Source organism: Salmo salar, chromosome 16 (genome assembly GCF_965601325.2).
Source record: "Salmo salar chromosome 16, fSalSal1, whole genome shotgun sequence".
Taxonomy (NCBI): Eukaryota; Metazoa; Chordata; class Actinopteri; order Salmoniformes; family Salmonidae; genus Salmo; species Salmo salar.
The window spans coordinates 68,498,476-68,519,237 of NC_138306.1; the positions used below are offsets into that span (position 1 = coordinate 68,498,476).

A 20,762-nucleotide genomic window follows, 5' to 3' on the forward strand; every position below is an offset into this window, starting at 1 on the left:
ACTGACAATCTGAAATGGTTCACCCACACAGACAGTGTGGGGGAGAAGGTGCCACAGCACCTCTTCAACCTCAGGAGAATGAAGAAATTTGACTTGGCCCCTAAGACCCTCACAAATTTCTACAGATGCACTATTGAGAGCATCCTCTCAGGCTTTATCACCGCCTGGTATGGCAACTGCACCACCCGCAACCACAGGGCTCTCCAGAGGGTGGTGCAGTCTGCACAACACATCACCGGGGGCACACTGCCTGCCCTCCAGGACATCAATCACCTGAGCCACGGCCTGTTGACCCCGCTATCATCCAGAAGGCGAGGTCAGTACAGGTGCATTAAAGCTTGGACCGAGACACTGAAAAACAGCTTCTATCTCAAGGTCATCAGACTATTAAATATTCATCACTCGCCGGTCTCCGCCCAGTACCCTGCCCTGAAATTAGTCACTGTCACTAGCCGGCTACCACCCGGTTACTCAATCCTGCACTTTAGAGGCTGCTGCCCTATGTACATAGACATGGAATCACTGGTCACTTTAATAATGGAACACTGGCCACTTTAATAATGTTTACATAATGTTTTACACATTTCATATGTAAACTCAGCAAAAAAGAAACGTTCCTTTTTCAGGACCCTGTCTTGCAAAGATAATTCGTAAAAATCCAAATGACTTCACAGATCTTCATTGTAAAGGGTTTACACACTGTTTCCCATGTTTGTTCAATGAACCATAAACAATTAATGAATATGCACCTGTGGGGCGATCGTTAAGACACTAACAGCTTACAGACGGTAGGCAATTAAGGTCACAGTTAGGAAAACTTAGGACACTAAAGAGGCCTTTCTACTGACTCTGAAAAACACCAAAAGAAAGATGCCCAGGGGCCCTGCTCATCTGCGTGAACATGCCTTTCCATGCTGCAAGGAGGCATGAGGACTGCAGATGTGGCCAGGGCAATAAATTGCAATGTCCGTACTGTGAGATGCCTAAGACAGCGCTACAGGGAGACAGGACGGACAGCTGATCGTCCTCACAGTGGCAGACCACGTGTAACAACACCTGCACAGGATTGGTACATTCTAACATCACACCTGCTGGACAGGTACAGGATGGCAACAAAACTGCTGAGTTACACCAGGAACGCACAATCCCTCCATCAGTGCTCAGACTGTCAGCAATAGGCTGAGAGAGGCTGGACTGAGGGCTTGTAGGCCTGTTGTAAGGCAGGTCCTCACCAGACATCACCGGCAACATCGTCGCCTATGGGCACAAATCCACCGTCGCTGGACCAGACAGGACTGGCAAAAAGGGCTCTTCACTGACGAGTCGCGGTTTTGTCTCACCAGGGGTGATGGTCGGATTCGCGTTTATCGTTGAAGTAATGAGCGTTACACCGAGGCCTGTACTCTGGAGCGGGATCGATTTGGAGGTGGAGGATCCGCTATGTTCTGTGGCGGTATGTCACAGCATCATCGGACTGAGCTTGTTGTCATTGCAGGCAATCTGAACGCTGTGCGTTACAGGGAAGACATCCTCCTCCCTCATGTGGTACCCTTCCTGCAGGCTCATCCTGACATGACCCTCCAGCATGACAATGCCACCAGCCATGCTGCTCATTCTGTGCATGATTTCCTGCAAGACAGAAATGTCAGTGTTCTGCCATGGCCAGCGAAGAGCCCGGATCTCAATCCCATTGAGCATGTCTGGGACCTGTTGGATCGGAGGGTGAGGGCTAGGGCCATTCCCCCCAGAAATGTCTTGCAAGGTGCCTTGGTGGAAGAGTGGAGTAAAATCTCACAGCAAGAACTGGCAAATCTGGTGCAGTCCATGAGAAGGAGATGCACTGCAGCACTGCAGTACTTAATGCAGCTGGTGGCCACACCAGATACTGACTGTTATTTTTGATTTTGACCCCCCCCCCCTTTGTTCAGGGACACATTATTCCATGTCTGTGGAACTTGTTCAGTTTATGTCTCAGTTGTTGAATCTTGTTATGTTCATACACATATTTACACATGTTAAGTTTGCTGAAAATAAACGCAGTTGACAGTGAGAGGACGTTTCTTTTTTTGCTGAGTTTATATACTGTATTCTACTGTATTCTAGTCAATGCCACTCCAACATTGCTTGTCCTAATATTTATATATTTCTCAATTCCATTATTTTACATTGAGATTTGTGTGTACTGTTGTGAATTGTTAGATACTACCGCACTGCATTTCGCTACACCCGCAATAATGTCTGCTAAATATGTGACCAATAAAATGTGATTTGATTTACCTTAAGTACCTTCAATCAACAGCAGAGGGGGCTATGCATTCAGATCAGTAAGTAGACCTAGTGGATGTCCAAAATCATATAAATAGAATAATATATATTTTCAGATTCCACTTTAAGTCATCGTTAGCACTGTCTTGATAAGAACTTGATGTATCAATGTACTTGCTAACCAGTGACGTATATAAACGTGAGTATACAGTATATATCCATGACGCTAACCTTGCTCTTTTTCACACTGTTTCTAGCATCCAGGGGGTTTGTTGTAATGTATCGTTTGTAATATCAGTCTCTTTTATGGGGCTTCTCTGTTAAAGCCTGCGGCTTACTTGAGCTGATGCCATAGACACAAAGGCACCATGTCCCATATATCTTACCAGTAAAGGGATGAAAAAGAACTGGGGAGAAAGATCCCCCATTACCACACACACATACGCGCCGGACACCACCCAGCCAGACTGTAATGCCAGGCATATGCCCCCTCCCCCCCCCCACGCCACGCAAGAAAATCGGCCCTATGAACATAAGGAGCAAATGATGGAGGATTAGCACTCTCTCTCTCTGTCTCACCCCCCACCCCCCTTCTCGCTCTCTCTCTCTCGCTCTCCTTTCTCTCGCTCTTTCTGATGTCTAATTCTCCACAGCTGAAGGGACACATGGCGCTATTCCCTAAAGTAGGGCCAAGGTCAGATTGGGGGTGCCTGTGCAGACATCGGGGGTGCAGACAGTGAGAGGGTCTGTGGTATCTAGTGTCTTGATTCATTCACTCATTTCTGTTCAATGGTATTTCATAGGAAAGGGGCTGATTGACCTTTAAATAAATATTTCTGGCACATATCTTTATGGGGTTACAGTATAGCCTATGGATACATTTTACAATGGCAATGTAAAAAGTGACTAATGCGTTTTACGCTACGGTAGTAGAGGGTAACTGTACCACATGGCAAAGAGTCAGCCTGATTAGCCTGGTAGCCATTTTGAACCAGAATCGTTACCATATTGACTTCTGGGAATGATGCCTTGCCTGAATGTGCAGTTTGAGTCTCATTCCTACAATGTATGTCTGTCACCTTGTCTACCTCCTCCCTCTCCCTCTCTCTCTCTCTCTCTCTCTCCGTATCTCTTTTATGCACACACACACACACACACACACACACACACACACACACACACACACACACACACACACACACACACACACACACACACACACACACACACACACACACACATACACACACACACACACACACACACACACACACACACACACACACGCACACACATTCCAATCATACCACCGTAGGGAGGAGACAACATTAATACAGTGTCACTCCTTTCATCTCTGACCTTCCTCTGCACTTGATTCAATTAACTCTCTGGGCTTGATGTTCACTTCCAAACACAAGACAGCGACATAAACAACAAACACGCACACATGCCCTAAATATTTGTGCTTTACATCTTGACACAAGTTCCCCACAGGGGGCTGTAACCTACTGCCTCAACCAAGAGAGGGCAACACTGGCACATTTGGCCTGTCAGTCAATCTGGATCACTGCCACTCTGCTACCATCCCTCTCCAATGAAGGCGGCTGTTATTCGTATGTCTCAGACCCACCAGCAGTTGCTGCCATCAGTCATCAGCACCCCTCCACCCCCATCAGCCTGGGAGCATGGGCAGTGGGGAGGGTGAGAGGGACAGGCAGCGTCATGCTTCATAAAGCTGTCTGTTACTGTAGGTTTTTAGTTACTCCTGCCCGGGGCTGCAGTCGGAACTGGATATTTTGAGGGCCGGCGGCAGTGGCGGTGTCTCCCTGATTCCTCTCCCCTCATTTTTTAGGCGGTGACGAGGACGCAGTGCCCCTTTGACAGGACAGCATGGTACTAGAGGAGGCCCCTGTAGGTGAGTTGGTCTCATTGCAGTGCCGACCGTTGTAATGTATTGTGTATTGACACGGCCTGCCCGGCACACACACACACACACACACACACACACACACTGATATATCTGTGATATCATATCACACAGCACTGTGTACAATCCGGAGCAGGCATCTCATTGTAAGGGATGACTAGGAGTAATGACTAGGATTCAGTTTCTTGGGAATCCCTAAACTTGACAAAGCCAATATCATGTTCATGTCTCAACAACGGGAGTAGAGGTAGGAGTCTAGTTAGGAATGCTGGCAGGTTTTGTGTGGGAGAGTCTTCCTCCCTCACAATGGGACGGATGGTGGGAATGAAACCTTGGGAAAGCAACATTGAATATGAAAATAAGCTTTTTCTATTTCTCACTGTATGGTTAGACATGATCATCTGACCCAAAGATTGGCTAAGGGTTTATTGACATACTGGTGTACACTTTTTTGGGACACAGGGCTGGTTAGGTAGAACACTTTGAATGAAAGAATGAGTATCTGGGCTAGTTAGGTAGGATAATTTAATGAAATAATGATTATCTAGGCTGGTTAGGTAGGATCATTTAATGAAATAATGATTATCTAGGCTGGTTAGGTAGGATAATTTAATGAAATAATGATTATCTAGGCTGGTTAGGTAGGATAATTTAATGAAATAATGATTATCTAGGCTGGTTAGGTAGGATCATTTAATGAAATAATGATTATCTAGGCTGGTTAGGTAGGATAATTTAATGAAATAATGATTATCTAGGCTGGTTAGGTAGGATAATTTAATGAAATAATGATTATCTAGGCTGGTTAGGTAGGATAATTTAATGAAATAATGATGATCTGGGCTGGTTAGGTAGGACAATTTAATGAAATAATGATGATTTGGGCTGGTTAGGTAGGACAATTTAATAGAAGAATGGACATCTAAGCTGGTAAAGTAGGACAATTAAGTAGGACAATTTAATGAATGACCTGAGTGGATTAGGTAGTACAATTAGGTTAGATAATGTAATGAATGAATGGATGTCTTAGTTGTCAGACAGCAACAGATCATATTTTAAAAGGTCACAAGTGTGTATGTTTTAAAGATTTTTATGGGTGGCCTGTGTGCTTTCTCTGAACAGCGGTGGCAAAACAGTACATATGTTTGTCCTCTAGTCAGATAAAGAATGGAGGGAGCTGCAAAGTGGCAGAGGACAAGTGCTGTCATTCCGCTGTGACTCCATCCATCAGCTGAGATGGGATGACAGTGGGAATGACAGACAGCTGGGTGCCTCTGGGGGTGGAGGAGGAGAGGAGAAAGGATGGAGAAAGGATGGCGGAGGCTGAAGACTGGAGAAAAGACGAGTGGACTATAGGAGAGATTATCATGGAAGAACCATTTGGAGAGATGAGTAAATATGAGAGGAGAAGTGGAGAAGGGAGCAGAGGAGAGGGGGATAGTAACAGAGAAGGAGAGGGGGGGGTTTGGAGTAACAGATGAGGGGCTTACTGCGATTCGGAGGGGTGTGATGCTGCTTTAGTAGGATATTCCGTCTGGAACAGACAAGCTGAGAAATCCACACTGCAGCTGTCAATTGTTCACCACCTACACACACCGCCTGTTAAGACACACACTCCATGTGCTACGCACACACACATTCACCGCCTATTCACTCACAGGTTACATACACGCACGCACGCACGCACACACACACATTACTTTCTGAGGATTTTTGTATTGAGCAATAGACTACTTTTCAAAAGAGCCCGAGATGTAGTTTTTGTCCCTACTGTTAATCATTAAATCGAAATGAACCCTTGAGATATGTACATTTCCGAGGGGTTTGTCATGTTAAATATTAACATCTTTTATTTCAGTTGCAGTATCTCATCTGGGTAATTCAGGGGTAATGACTTATGGTGTGGCACCTCTGGACAGTTGGTTGTCCCTATAAACAATGGTTATCACGTTGCCCTACACCCCCTTTTATGCACAGCTCCAGAATGGATCAGGTCACACTGCTTTATGGGTAAATACAACATAGAATAGAGTATGAAGTGAAAGCCAACAAACAACAGTCGATGGAGACGTGTTATAGTGCAAAAATGCTACAAACAAGACAATGTGTGCAACGATATAATACATTTCAAGGACAGGGCAGTGAAGACACGATTAAACATATATTGCAACACATTGACAGACAGGCAGTCATGACCCACTGAACTATGGGTAAGTGTTCTGTTGCATATTCTGGAAGTTCGAAACTATGACGTTTTACAACCACTGGGATTTGACTTGCTCGAGTTTATTTGGTCCTGTGTGGCTCAGTCGGTAGAGCATGGCGCTCGAAATGCCAAAGGTGGTGTGTACGATTCCCGCTGGAGCCGCCCATATGTAAAATGTATGCACGCATGACTATAAGTCGCTTTGTATAGAAGTGTCTGCTAAATGGCAAATATAATATTAATTTGTGATCACTAGGGAATAGGGCTTCTGGCCTAGGTATTTATCAGGTTGCCATTATAGGTCATAAGGCATTAATACAAGTGAATTACCCATACAAGTCAATTTACACACCTTACAAATACTATGGCCTTCGTATCTGCGTCAATACTCATATTCAAAGTTTCAACACTAGCCTATATATTTTGCAGTGAATCAGAGGTCCTGTCATGGCCGATTTAAAATGAAGAACGATCAGTCCACATAACAGGGCCTCTGATTCACTGCAAAATATATAGGCTAGTGTTGAAACTTTAAATATGAGTATTGATGCAGTTACGAAGGCCATAGTATTTGTAAGGTGTGTAAATTGACACATAACAGGCTTCTTTAGAAAGGCAGAATGAAACATGTTATTACTACATTCATGAAATATTGGTGAACGTTTGAAACACTATTTCAGAGTTATTCATTTGTGTGTAAAAATAGTTACATGGATTTGATCATTTATCCCATAACCTGCACTTCAATATTTGTTCTAACAATTTAAGATTGCAGGCTAACATATTATATTGATTTAAAAAAAAAGATATGTAAAAATACAAGTTCATTTCTGTTATATTTCGATTATCAAATAATCTTCCATTGAAATAAAACCCAGTTCAATGTAGCTGTTGTCTGGCCACTCGTAGCTCATTCCCGCACACTCACTTCTCACTCACTCTCTGTAGTCCCGTTCCGTTTATGTTCTCACCTGTACGGAAGTGAACATAAAAGGCTTGGCAGGTAAGAATGTCTGAACCACGCAGGCACTCAACGTCTTTCCTGCCAGGTAAGAAAGACGGCGCATTCTCTTGTCGTTTACCCTAGAGAGTGATACCAAGAGAAGCTCACTAAGGCTGGAAATACCTATTTGTTTTGTTAATTTTACTGTACATATGAGAGTTTCCAGAGAATGTTTTGTTGTTCTTTCATATCCCTATAGCAGTTACCGCGAGGACCAATGGGGATTGCTGTACTTCTGGTCCTGATTCTTCGGCATTGGATCAACAACGTGGAGGGTAAGACTAGCGACCGGATCGAATGACTTTGATTAATTAAATAACTTCTCCTTTCAAGGTTACATGTAACTGCAGTATATCCAGATTTTCCCCAAGATTCTAATAGCTTTATTGTACTTTTATAGAGGTAAATATTCCACGTCATACATGAATGCAATGTATTGATTACATTTCAATTACTTTATTTGATCCAGTGGTTTATATATACAAATATTTATTTATAACCCCCCCCAACCCCACCCACCCACAATTATTATTGTGACTTATCATGATAACATAACCTAGCATTTGCTCTAGTTATTCATGCGCAAATTAACCAGGCGCATCACAAAGACAGAGGCGCTTAACAATCACTCATATACTGATATACAAAAGTATTACATGCCAGGTAGCAGTGCCGTGAGAACGTGTAACCAGTGCTAGACAGGGCCAACCACGCTGACCACTTCTATATTCTATATTCTATATTCCCCGTGTGGTGTCCATGTAGGAACATGTTCGGTTGGCAGTGCAGTGACTTGTGACGAGTGTCTCCAGCTTGGTCCCCACTGTGCATGGTGCACACAAGAGGTAGGCTCTACGTCTAGGGCAGGGGAACCCAATTACATTCAGCCGTGGGCCGATGTTTACTTGAGCGGATAGTGGGGGGGGGGGGCGCATTATAGTTATAAATAATTTGTGCACTGCAAATTGACCGTAAGAATTGCAAACAGATAAAAATATTTGACAAAAACAGAAGAATTTCAAACTTGAATTACATTGGGATACGATCACATAGGCCTCTCTATTTATTTATGCGTGGGAATACTAGGGAACAGAGTTCCTGAATAAAAATAACGTTGACGTCATTTTCTGCTGATTGTACAGTCTTTTATGTCCAAGAACGAAATGTATATATGTCTAAAAAAAAATATATATATATTTTGCACAGAACTTTGGGGGCCGAATAAAATCACTGCCTATTGACTGACGAAACACCAGTAAAATATGTTAGAGTCTCTGTGTCAGATTGGCTGTAACGTGGGAGTAAAACCTTGTGGTGTTTTTAACCTCTCAGAATTTCACAGACTCGTTTTTAATCAGTGAGCGATGTGACACGCCGTACGTCCTCCAAGAGAGAGGCTGTCCCCAGGACCAGGTAGAATTCCCAGTGACCAACTCCGAGGTCCTCCGGGACCAGCCTCTCGGGAAGAAGACAGGAATTACCAACATCACACAGATATCCCCACAGAAGATGGCCCTCAAACTCAGAACTGGTAAACCTTCATTTATACAGTTACTGATGGAGACCTGGGGCAGTCGCCGTGTCCATTATTTATACAGTTACTGATGGAGACCTGGGGCAGTCGCCGTGTCCATTATTTATACAGTTACTGATGGAGACCTGGGGCAGTCGCCGTGTCCATTATTTATACAGTTACTGATGGAGACCTGGGGCAGTCGCCGTGTCCATTATTTATACAGTTACTGATGGAGACCTGGGGCAGTCGCCGTGTCCATTATTTATACAGTTACTGATGGAGACCTGGGGCAGTCGCCGTGTCCATTATTTATACAGTTACTGATGGAGACCTGGGGCAGTCGCCGTGTCCATTATTTATACAGTTACTGATGGAGACCTGGGGCAGTCGCCGTGTCCATTATTTATACAGTTACTGATGGAGACCTGGGGCAGTCGCCGTGTCCATTATTTATACAGTTACTGATGGAGACCTGGGGCAGTCGCCGTGTCCATTATTTATACAGTTACTGATGGAGACCTGGGGCAGTCGCCGTGTCCATTATTTATACAGTTACTGATGGAGACCTGGGGCAGTCGCCGTGTCCATTATTTATACAGTTACTGATGGAGACCTGGTGCAGTCGCCGTGTCCATTATTTATACAGTTACTGATGGAGACCTGGGGCAGTCGCCGTGTCCATTATTTATACAGTTACTGATGGAGACCTGGGGCAGTCGCCGTGTCCATTATTTATACAGTTACTGATGGAGACCTGGGGCAGTCGCCGTGTCCATTATTTATACAGTTACTGATGGAGACCTGGGGCAGTCGCCGTGTCCATTATTTATACAGCTATTGATTTGAAGTTGATTTAGAAACTCTTTTTGATGAACGAAGGATGTTTAATTTATATTTTCACATCATTTGTCACGTAAAGATAATAATATGAATCGAATTTCTCCCTAGCATGGTCAGACCTTGAACTGACCGGAGCCCGGAGAGAGAGACAGAAAACACTCTGTTCGATTTCGTATTTTTTTCTTTCAGGCAGTGAGGTGACCTTCCAGATCAGCGTGCAGCAGACAGAGGACTACCCTGTAGACATCTACTACCTGATGGACCTCTCAGCCTCCATGATTGACGACCTGGAGATGATTAAAGACTTGGGCTCCACCCTGTCCAAGGAGATGGCAAAGCTCACCAGTAAATTCAGACTTGGATTTGGGTCCTTCGTTGAGAAACCAGTCCTCCCGTTCATTAAGATCACTCCTGGAGAGCTGGAGAACCCTTGTAGGTAGGGTACAGTGTGGTCGTGAGAAATTAAATGAAAACCACATCCTCTATGGTTGAAGTACAAATGAAGAGCACTTTCTTTATATAATAATATAATATATGCTATTTAGCGGACACTTCAATCCAAAGCGACTTATGGTCATGCGTGAATATGTGTGGGTGGTACCAGGAATCAAAACCCACTACCCTGGGGTTACAAGTGCCAAACTCTACCGACTAAGCTACAAAGGACCATCTTTCTGTGGAAGAGAGAGATTTTCTCACTAAAAGAGCTTAGTAAACGACACAGTGTTTTTGAGTATGTTTATAACAAGCTTACTTGTTGTAAGTAATAGTAATATCTAGTAATAATTCGTTAGTTAAACGGTGATGGAAATATTTGCCTGCCAAAGTCTTATCTGTAGACATGGAAAGTCATGGAAAGTTCTGTTGTTTTGAATTTGTCTTAGAGTGGGAACCCTGGTCATAGATGTAATACGCTATGTTTCTCTATGGTATTCCCATGCAGGAGTGTGGATGAGAGCTGTCTGCCGACGTTTGGATACAAACACGTCCTACCCCTCACCAGCAGCACAGAGAAGTTCAACAATATCATCACCAACCAGCGTGTGTCTGCCAACATCGACCTGCCCGAGTGTGGCTTCGATGCCATTATGCAGGCTGCTGTCTGTGGAGTAAGTGAAAGAGTCTGGGGTTCAGGTTTGATTTGATTTGTCCCCAAAGATGGTATTTTAACAGAAGAGAAAAGAGCTGAATAGAAAATAATACTGCAGAATAGAATATAAGGGAATAGAATAGAATAGCTTTATTTTTCAAGGGAACTTCGGGTGTGCTTTGACAATGGACTATTGTATTATTGCGGTATAATAATCTCTCATCTCTCCCTGTTAGGACAAGATAGGCTGGAGGAATGACTCCATGCGTCTGTTGGTGTTTGTGAGCGACGCAGACTCTCACTTTGGGATGGACAGCAAGATGTCAGGCATCGTCGTCCCTAACGACGGGGAGTGCCATCTGGACAGCAACAATGAATACTCTATGGCTGCCCATCTGGTAAGGGGACAGTCACATCAGATTCATTTATTATTTCTATGACTGGGGTTGTTGTACAAGGATTCACTGTTTATGATACTAACATGGCATTCATTCCTATCCATGGTGAAGGAGTGTCCCTTTACTGTAAAGACTACTGGCTCTTTGGGGTCTAGGCCGGGTGACTGTAAATCACTTTTTATTACTGTTGATGTGAAAAGGGCTTTAGAAATACATGTCATTGTTTCATTCATTGGGATGAAATACGATCGCCTGAGGTTTTAAAATACTGGCTTTGTCCATCCAGGAATACCCAACTCTGGGACAGCTGATGGATAAACTGGTGGAGAACAATATCCTGCTTATATTCGCTGTGACGGAAAATCAGAAACACAACTACGAGGTGAGAACGTCTCCTTCTCCCTCAAATTGTCCTTTTCCCAACAGCAACATGACGCTTACCTGTTAGAAAACACCGGGTTGACACGAGGTATGCGGCAAGCCGGTTATGAAATGGAGAAGGAAAATGTATCTCTGTGTATCGGTGAGGTTAGCATATTTGATTTGCTAAGTGCTCTCAGTGGACGTGTTGGAACAAGCGCTCTCTTCTTCATGTTTTCGGTAGAACTTATTTCCTTATGACGTGGCTGTGACTGGTCGACCGACCTACATGAACAGTAACCGTGTGTCTGTTGTGTGTTTTATCACAGAACTATGCAGATTTCATACCTGGTGCCACGGTGGGGGTTCTGGAATCAGATTCAAGGAACATCCTGGAACTGATTGTGACAGCGTATAAAGTGAGAATACGATTCTGTCACTGTGGGTGTACAGTGTGTTTGTTAGTTAGCAGGACTATTGAGACTTGCCGAGTACACGGACGGTGTGACCTCTGTCTCGGTCCCTCGGGTTAGATATCTCCTATCTGTTTATCTCTTCTCTCTCCCTCCTCTCCCCACCACCCCTCTCCCTCCTCTCTCTCATCCCTGTCTCCCCGTTCCTTCCCCCCTCTCTTCCTCTCCTCTCTGCACCTCGGTATGCTGTCAGCAGGTCTGTACTCGCCCCTGCTGTTTGATCCTCTATCGTGGCTCTGTGTTCCTCCCTACAGTCTAATCCCTATTGGCTTCAGGCCTACAGGCAGTGTGTGTGTGCGTGAGTGTATGCACGAGGGTATGCGCGAGTGGTGTGTGCGTGCGTGTGCGTTGAGGGGGACGAGAGCAGACCCACAGCTTCTAATCACTTCATCAGACACTTCCTGAAGAGCCTACCATAGCCAAGTCACGTCTGGCTCCGCTAGTTATGCCAAGGGGCTTCACTGAGAGCTTTATTCAACACCGAGCTAATGGCAAAGCACTTAGCATCTAGCATCTAGCATAATAACAAATGTACAGGACATACTTTATGTGTAAGCTATTAAGAGGTTAGCCACATTACCGATGTAGCTTATTTTTGTGATAGCTAGATATTGATTTAGTGCTCCTCATAGTACACTGTGCGTGTGTACACAGTGTCTCAGCTCAAGCTGTTTCTCTCAAGCATCACACAGACCACATCTTCCCCAAAGGCCTGAAGGAACTGAAAGGATAAAAATGTCAAGTACTCTGTCAACACTGTGCTCACTCAGAGAAAGAGTTATATTGGAGTCATATCTACCTCACTATAGCCTGTGGTGATTGGCTACTAACACCTGGGATACCTGGGAGCTTGACGGAATACCTGGGAGGTTACTGGGATCATGACTCAAACCACTCAGAGAAAGGGACTTACCAATATAGTGGAAGACTAGGAATGACTAGGCCCAGCTGAGTAAACCTCAGCAGTGTTGGAGCATACTGTAGACTTAAAAAGTGTGTGATAAGTCAGTGGTTGCAGAAGATTATAATGGTTCCTTTTCTCTCTTTCACACATACGCAGACACACACACACGCACACACACACACACACACACACACACGCACACGCACACACACCCACACGCACGCACGCACGCACACACGCACACACACACACTCCTATTACACCCCCCCCCCCACACTAAAGAAACAGCATAATCCATTGAGTGTGAGGTAAAATACAGCATTGAATAAAGTACAAAAAAACACTTACCTGAACTCTTCCCTCACGAGGTCTAGGACCTGACCGTGGCCCCGTTATAGGTTCCCTTTGTGTTTCCAGGAGCTGCGGTCTGAGATAGAGCTGGAGGTACTAGGAGACACAGAGGATCTACAGATCTCCTTCACAGCGATCTGTCAGGATGGGACGGTACTACCTGGACAGAAACGATGCTCCAACGTCAAAGCTGGAGACACGGTTTGTTCCTGTTTTGCTCATCAGTTGGTCGGTGATGTTAAAGAACAACATTCCTATAGTTTCATATTGTCGTAACAAGTTTCCAACTGACTATACAGCCACCTCAATGCATGTATGCTCTAACATCCACCCTTCAATCTCTGTGATTCCCAGGTCTCCTTCAACGTGACGGTAGAACTCTCAGAGTGTCTCGACGGTCCCCAGCGTTTCCTCATCAAACCGGTGGGCTTTCAGGACCCCCTGGAGATAGACCTGGAGTCCCTGTGCTCCTGTGCCTGTCACCAGACCCCCGAGCCCAACAGCAGCCACTGTAGCCTGGGCCGGGGATCTCTGGAGTGTGGCTCCTGCCTGTGTGATCCAGGGTACATGGGTTCCAAGTGTGAGTGTACGGAGGAGAGCGTCCAGAGCAGTAACTGCAAGGCCAGTGGCGCTCCGGAGTCCTGTAGCGGGCAAGGGGAGTGTTACTGCGGCCAGTGTGTGTGTCACCCGTCTAGTTTCGGACGCGTCTACGGGGCCTACTGCGAGTGCGACGACTTCTCGTGTGTGAGGTTCCGAGGGTTGCTCTGTGGAGGTGTGTACGCCCGGTCGAAACACGGACTCTCATGACGAGCGTTGTGGTTTCACCTCTTCCTCTTCTGATGAAAACAGATAATGTACTGACATCACAATGACTCAGTAATATAACGTATGCCCAGCAGGATATACTGTAGTTACTTTCTTGCGTGCTAATGTGCTAATATGTGTGTGTGTGTGTGTAGGTCACGGGGACTGTGACTGCGGCGAGTGTGTGTGTCAGAGCGGCTGGACGGGGGAGTACTGTAACTGCAGCAGCAGCAGGGACACGTGTGTGTCGGAGGACGGAGCGCTGTGCAGCGGACGGGGGAAGTGTGTGTGCGGGAAGTGTGTGTGTTCCATGCCCGGAGCCTCTGGAGCCACCTGTGAAAGGTGCCCTACCTGTGGAGACTCCTGTAACTCTGCTAGGTAAGAAGAACACACGCCTGTCCAGTTTCCCAGCGGGTCATATATATACAGTGCCTTCAGAATCTAGTCATGCCCCTTGACTTATTCCACATTTTGTTGTGTTACAGCCTGAATTCAAAATGGATTCAATAAATACAAATTCGCACCCATCTACACACATTACCCCATAATGACAAAGTGACAACATGCTTTTAGACGTTTCTGCGAATGTGTTGAAAATTAAATCCAGAAATATCTCATTTACATAAGTATTCACACCCCTGAGTCAATACATGTTAATCACCTGAATCACCTTTAGCAGTGATTACAGCTGTGATTCTTTCTGGGTAAGTCTGTAAGAGCTTGGCACACCTGGATTGCACATTATTCTTTTTTAAATTCTTCAAGCTCTGTCAAGTTGGTTGTTGATCATTGCTAGACAGCCATTTTCAAGTCTTGACATAGATTTTCAAGCCAATATAAGTAAAAACTGTAAATAGGCCAATCAGGAGCATTCAATGTCGTCTTGGTAAACAACTCCAGTGTATATTTGGCCTTGTGTTTTAGGTTATTGTCCTGCTGAAAGGTGAATTTCTCTCCCAGTGTCTGGTGGAAAGCAGACTGAACCAGGTTTTCCTCTAGGATTTTTCCCGTGCTTAGCTCTAATCCGTTTATTTTTATCCCTCAAAAAACTCCCTTGTCCTTGCTGATGACAAGCATTCCCATAACATGATGCAGCCACCACCATGCTTAAAAATATGAAGACTTGTACTCAGTGATGTGTTGTGTTGGATTTGCCCCAAACATAACATTTTGTATTCAGGGCATAAAGTTAATTTCTTTACCACATTTTTAACAGTTTTACTTTAGTGCCTTATTGCAAACAGGATGCATGTTTTGGAATATTTGTATTTTATACAGGCTTCCTTCTTTTCACTGTCATTTAGGTTAGTGTTGTGGAGTAGCTATAATGTTGTTGATCCATTCTCAGTTTTCTCATATCACAGCCATTAAACTCTGTAACTGTTTTAAAGTCAATATTGACCTCATGGTGAAATCCCTGAGCGGTTTCCTTCCTCTAGCAACTAAGTTAGGAAGGACGCCTGTATCTTTGTAATGACTGGGTGTATTGCTACACCATCCAAAGGGTCATTAATAAGGCATTGGAAAACCTCCCTGGTCTTTGTGGTTGAATCTGTGTTTGAAATTCACTGCTTGACTGAGGGACCTTACAGATAATTGTATGTGTGGGTTACAGAGATGAGATAGTCATTCAAAAACCATGTTAAACACTATTATTGCACACAGTGACTCCATGCAACTTACTATGTGACTTGTTAAGCACATGTTTACTCCTGATCTTATTTAGGCTTGCCATAACAAAGGGGTTGAATCCTTATTGATTCACGACATTTCAGCTGTTCATTCTGAATGAATTAGTACCATTTTGTAAAAACATCATTCCAATTTGAAATGATGGGATATTGTGTGTAGGCCAGTGACACAAAATTCAGAATGTGGAAAACCTCATAGGGTGTGAAGGCACTGTAGGACATCTGTTTCAGGAATGGCAACAGCGACTGTAGACAGTACAGCAAACAAATACAGTACTGAAAGTGATGAGATCCCAACACTTATAGCAAATGTCTAGACCACACTAGCCCACATCCTGTGAAATCTTGTTCCTGTTCCAATAATAACCAATCATGTTTACCTACAATATTGAGAAGCCCTTTGCTTTTTATTTGACTAATCGATTCTTGCCGGTCTTTACGTTGATTAAGGGTTGTTGTTTTTTCCAAGCCAGGTTTGTCACCTCTTTTCAGTACTGGGATATAGTGTTCACCTCATCTTGTCTGAATTTGTCTGCTTGTTCCTGAGGGCGTCAAAAGACAGCCAACAACAGTGCTGGACTATTTCCTTTCTCCATTGTAAAGGACCTGTCACACACAGTCCATCTGACACCACCATTATGTGCTAGACTACACAGAGAGAGAGAGGGAGAGAGAGAGAGAGAGGGAGAGAGAGAGAGAGAGAGAGAGAGAGAGAGAGAGAGAGAGAGAGAGAGAGGGAGAGAGAGAGGGCGAGAGAGAGGGCGAGAGAGAGAGAGGGAGAGAGAGAGGGAGAGAGAGAGGGAGAGAGAGAGAGAGGAGAGTGAGGGGAGGAGAGAGAGGGGGGAGAGGAGAGAGAGAGAGAGAGAGGAGAGAGAGAGAGAGAGAGAGAGGAGAGAGAGGGGAGAGAGAGAGAGGGGGAGAGAGAGCGAGGAGAGAGAGAGGAGGGGAGCGAGGAGGGGGAGGGAGAGCGGGGGTGAGAGAGAGAGGGAGAGAGAGAGAGGCGAGAGAGGGGGGAGAGAGAGGGAGGGAGAGAGGGAGAGGAGAGCGAGGGGGGAGAGAGGGAGGGAGGGGAGAGAGAGAGGGAGCGAGAGAGAGAGGGGAGGGAGGAGAGGGAGATGGGAGAGGGAGAGAGGGGAGAGGAGAGAGAGAGGGAGAGAGAGAGAGAGAGAGGGGGAGAGAGGGAGAGAGAGAGGAGAGGGAGAGAGAGGGAGAGAGAGAGGGAGAGAGAGGGAGAGAGAGAGAGAGAGAGGAGAGAGAGGGGAGAGAGAGAGAGGGAGAGAGAGAGAGAGAGAGGGGAGAGAGAGAGAGAGAGGGAGAGAGAGGGAGAGAGGGAGAAGAGAGAGAGAGAGGGAGAGAGAGAGAGAGAGAGAGAGAGAGAGAGAGGAGAGAGAGTGAGAGAGAGGGAGAGAGAGAGGAAGAGAGAGAGGGGGAGAGAGGGAGAGAGAGGGAGAGAGAGGAGGGAGAGAGAGAGAGAGAGAGAGAGAGAGAGAGAGAGAGGGGGGGAGAGAGGGGAGAGAGAGGGAGAGAGAGAGGGAGAGAGAGAGCAACCTTGGGAACAAACTGAAATCTGGCTAAGGCTTCTTCTGTTCACTCTTTATCAGGGAACACAAATAACCCTCCTCTTAAGGCCAGCACTCAACACGTGACAGATGTATGTGTGTGTGTTCCTCAGGACCTGTGTGGAGTGTCATCTACAAGCAGAAGACGAGGCCACAGAGGAGTGCGTCCAAAGGTGCAGCGTCCCTCATGTCTTCGTCAACAATTCCACAGGTTAGTAACTCCTGCCTGTCCGTCCGTCTTTCTGTCCGAACCGTTTATAGACACGAGTAGCCGAATCATGACTGACAGGATTCAAATGAATTCTGTGAAGAGCGAAATGAGAACTAGAGAGAGAGAACCTCAGAAACAGCATGACACAGACCTGTCCAGATTGACCGCTTGTTTTAATCAAATGTGTGATTGCTAGGCTTGATGCCAGACTATGTCTGCATCCAACAATGGTACACTGTTTCCTTGCCAACCTTGATGAAGAGGTTTCTGGGGGAACTTTCCCTTGTCTGGTCCTTTCTCTTCCCTTTTTAATATGATCACCCCACGTTGTTTTCCCCGGGCGGGTACTAAACAGACTAGCATGTAAAGTTCCCCCATGGGTCAGAGATCTGGAGGTATGCTGGCCCGTCCTGCGTCAAGTGTCTCTCTTTGCCCCTGTCTTCTCTCTTCAACCCTCTCCCTCTCCATCAGAACACTGTCTGGGTCCGGTGTTCATCTGACACTAGACAAAGGGGAACATATTATTTACCATGTCCTACAGATGGGGCTATTGTGGTGCTGGTTGAAAATACAAGGAACTGATTCTTGCAGGTTTGTTCCTTTCAAGGGGAGCTTATTTTGAACCTGCTTTGAACCCGCTTTGAACCCGCTTTGAACCCGCTTTGAACCCGCTCACAAGCTGAGAGGTGTGTCTGATCATCGCACCAGATCTTCAGGACTCAGATGTGAAATGCAATGGTGTGACACGCACACACGCACACACATTCACACAACATAGATCTTGGCCTTTGATATGGAAATCATATTGGCAGCAGAGTAGAGAGGAGGGTATCCTCTTGCGTCCTGTTACAATGCAGAGGGAAGTTGATATATGGCGTGTTCAGTCATCCCATCTTCATAGCTGTGCATGTGTCCACGTTCCTTTACAGAATACGATGAGAGCCGGTCCACGCTGTGCACCCTAAAGAGCGAGAACAACTGCTTCATCTCTTTCAGTGTGGTGGCTGGAGACATGGGGAGCACTGTGTATAATCTAAAGATGTACGGTAAGGTCAACGCCACACCTTGGGCCAGATTCACCGGGAGGTTTTTGAACGTCACATAACCGTATGAACAGTGAGAGAATGAAGGTCGTGTAAGCGAAGGAACGAGGCCAGAGGTTTAAGTGAAAGTAGACAATGATGGGGAATCGTTTTATACAGTCCTTTCCGAAAGTAACGAGTTCAACTGGTAAAGGGGCTTAGTGAATCTGATGGGGCTGGACATGCAGTAAGTCCGTTAACAGGCAGAGGTGAAAATCTCTGGGAAACATTGGAAACGGAATGCCCAATGATCTGCTTGCCACATTATTTTTGCATGTTTTATTACCTTTATTTAACTAGGCAAGTCAGTTAAGAACAAATTCTTATTGACAATGACGGCCTACACCGGCCAAAACGGGACGACACTGGGCCAATTGTGCGCCGCCCTGTGGGACGCCCAATCACAGCCGGTTGTGATACAGCCTGGAATCGAACCAGGGTGTCTGTAGTGACGCCTCAAGATGCATTGCCTTAGACCGCTGCGCCACTCTGGAGCAAATGATGAGTCTGATCACTGTAATGATCAGACTCATCATGTGACCAATATAAAATATATATTCATAACATTAGCATAAAAGTTCTAAATTTCTATCACAACCAGGGTAACGGTTACTGTAATGATCAACGAATTTATCTCGCTAAGTGTGCTAACAAAACTTGCTATTACAATTACACCTCGAAAAAGTGTCTCTGTGATGACTACGGACGTAACTGTGTGTGTGTCTCTCTCTCTCTCCATCCCTCCAGACTGTCCTGAGCCCCCCAACATAGTTATGATAGTAGTGGGGGTCTCTCTGTCCATCCTCACCATCGGCCTCATCCTGCTGGTGGTGTGGAAGCTGCTGATCTCGGTCCACGACCGCAGTGAGGTTGCCAAGTTTGAGGCAGAGAGGGCAAAGGCTAAATGGCAGTCGGTAAGATGGTGTCCTTGTCCTCATTTGCTCTGTCTCATGTCAGTTACTTAGAAATTCTTGTATAATTTACTGTTAAACTGTTTTTTTTCTTTCTTCACAGGGTACAAACCCTCTGTTTAGAAGCTCGACATCAACGTTTAAAAATGTAACTTATAAAAGCACAGGGAGACCGAAAGTTGATATTCATTCAATGGATGGCTACTGATGATGACATCAGCTTTTATATGTAAAATATTTACCAGCTGTTGAGTGCACTGGAAGTCCGTTAGGGCAGTTGTGGAGATATTTATGTTGTATAGTATCTATGTGTGTGTGTGTGTGTGTGTGTGTGTGGTGTGTGTGTGTGTGTGTGTGTGTGTGTGTGTGTGTGTGTGTGTGTGTGTGTGTGTGTGTGTGTGTGTGTGTATTTGTGTGTGTGTGTGTGTGTGCGTGCGTGCGTGCGTGCATGTGCGCGTGTGTGGTGTAAGGACAAATTGTAATCACCACAATGTGCAACATTGTATCACTCCAAAAGGTCTGGATCTTCTTCAGGGATGCTATCTCATATCAGCAGACAGAAAATGGAATGTCTAGCTATGAATCATCTCTACATGAAATGACTTTGATTTTGCTGCTCTTAAAGTTGTCTCTGGTACAAACGCTCTGCTGAACTGAACACTGGATTTTCCCATTTAGGTTGTTACAGATGTAGGATTTTAATTTGATCACCCTGTTGCAGGAGAACCTTCCTGCAATGTAGGAAATGTAAAACTTGTAGTGTATTTGAGATTTAAAAAGGTTTCTGAAGTTTGTAATTTCTACTTTGAAATGTCAGATTTGTCCTTTAATTGTAATCCACATAATCATTTACATTTCTGGTTGCTGCAGGGTTATTTTCTTGATGTAGCAAACTGGCTCAAATTAAGAACCTACATCTTTACTTTTTTTCATAGACTTTGGGTTGGGACATAGGTAGCCTAAAACTGAGAATAAGCTGAGTAGGCTTGATACTACTGCAATAATGTTTCATGTTTTTTTTGTGTTATGAATGTTTTGTTTTGGGTTTTGAGTCGAGGCTGAGCCTTGAATTATGTAATTTTGATTGGAATAATTGATTAACTTTAATGTATGGCGCAAAAATAAAGTTGAACTTTTGAGTTGGCGCCACATCATCAGGTTCGTCATGTTT

General features: G+C 45.0%; 1 protein-coding gene across 4 annotated transcripts; it reads left to right on the forward strand.

Annotated features, from left to right (window-relative positions):
• Positions 1-3,953: 3,953 nt before the first annotated feature.
• Positions 3,954-20,745, forward strand: LOC106574237 (integrin beta-6). Of its 4 annotated transcripts, none has more exons than XM_014149958.3 (16): positions 3,954-4,180; positions 7,601-7,676; positions 8,167-8,246; positions 8,734-8,932; positions 9,947-10,193; positions 10,701-10,866; positions 11,084-11,245; positions 11,532-11,627; positions 11,935-12,024; positions 13,400-13,534; positions 13,688-14,105; positions 14,293-14,515; positions 17,501-17,598; positions 18,528-18,644; positions 19,428-19,594; positions 19,695-20,745. In XM_014149958.3, exons 2-16 carry the CDS (start codon positions 7,619-7,621, stop codon positions 19,797-19,799), a joined length of 2,361 nt encoding a protein of 786 aa, XP_014005433.1. In that variant the 5' UTR covers positions 3,954-4,180; positions 7,601-7,618; the 3' UTR covers positions 19,800-20,745. The 4 variants fall into 4 exon arrangements, with proteins under 4 accessions (XP_014005433.1, XP_014005432.1, XP_082818983.1 ...); XM_014149957.3 differs by lacking the exon at positions 3,954-4,180 and adding an exon at positions 7,327-7,447; XM_045697622.2 differs by lacking the exon at positions 3,954-4,180 and having other exon boundaries at positions 7,386-7,676.
• Positions 20,746-20,762: the final 17 nt, after the last annotated feature.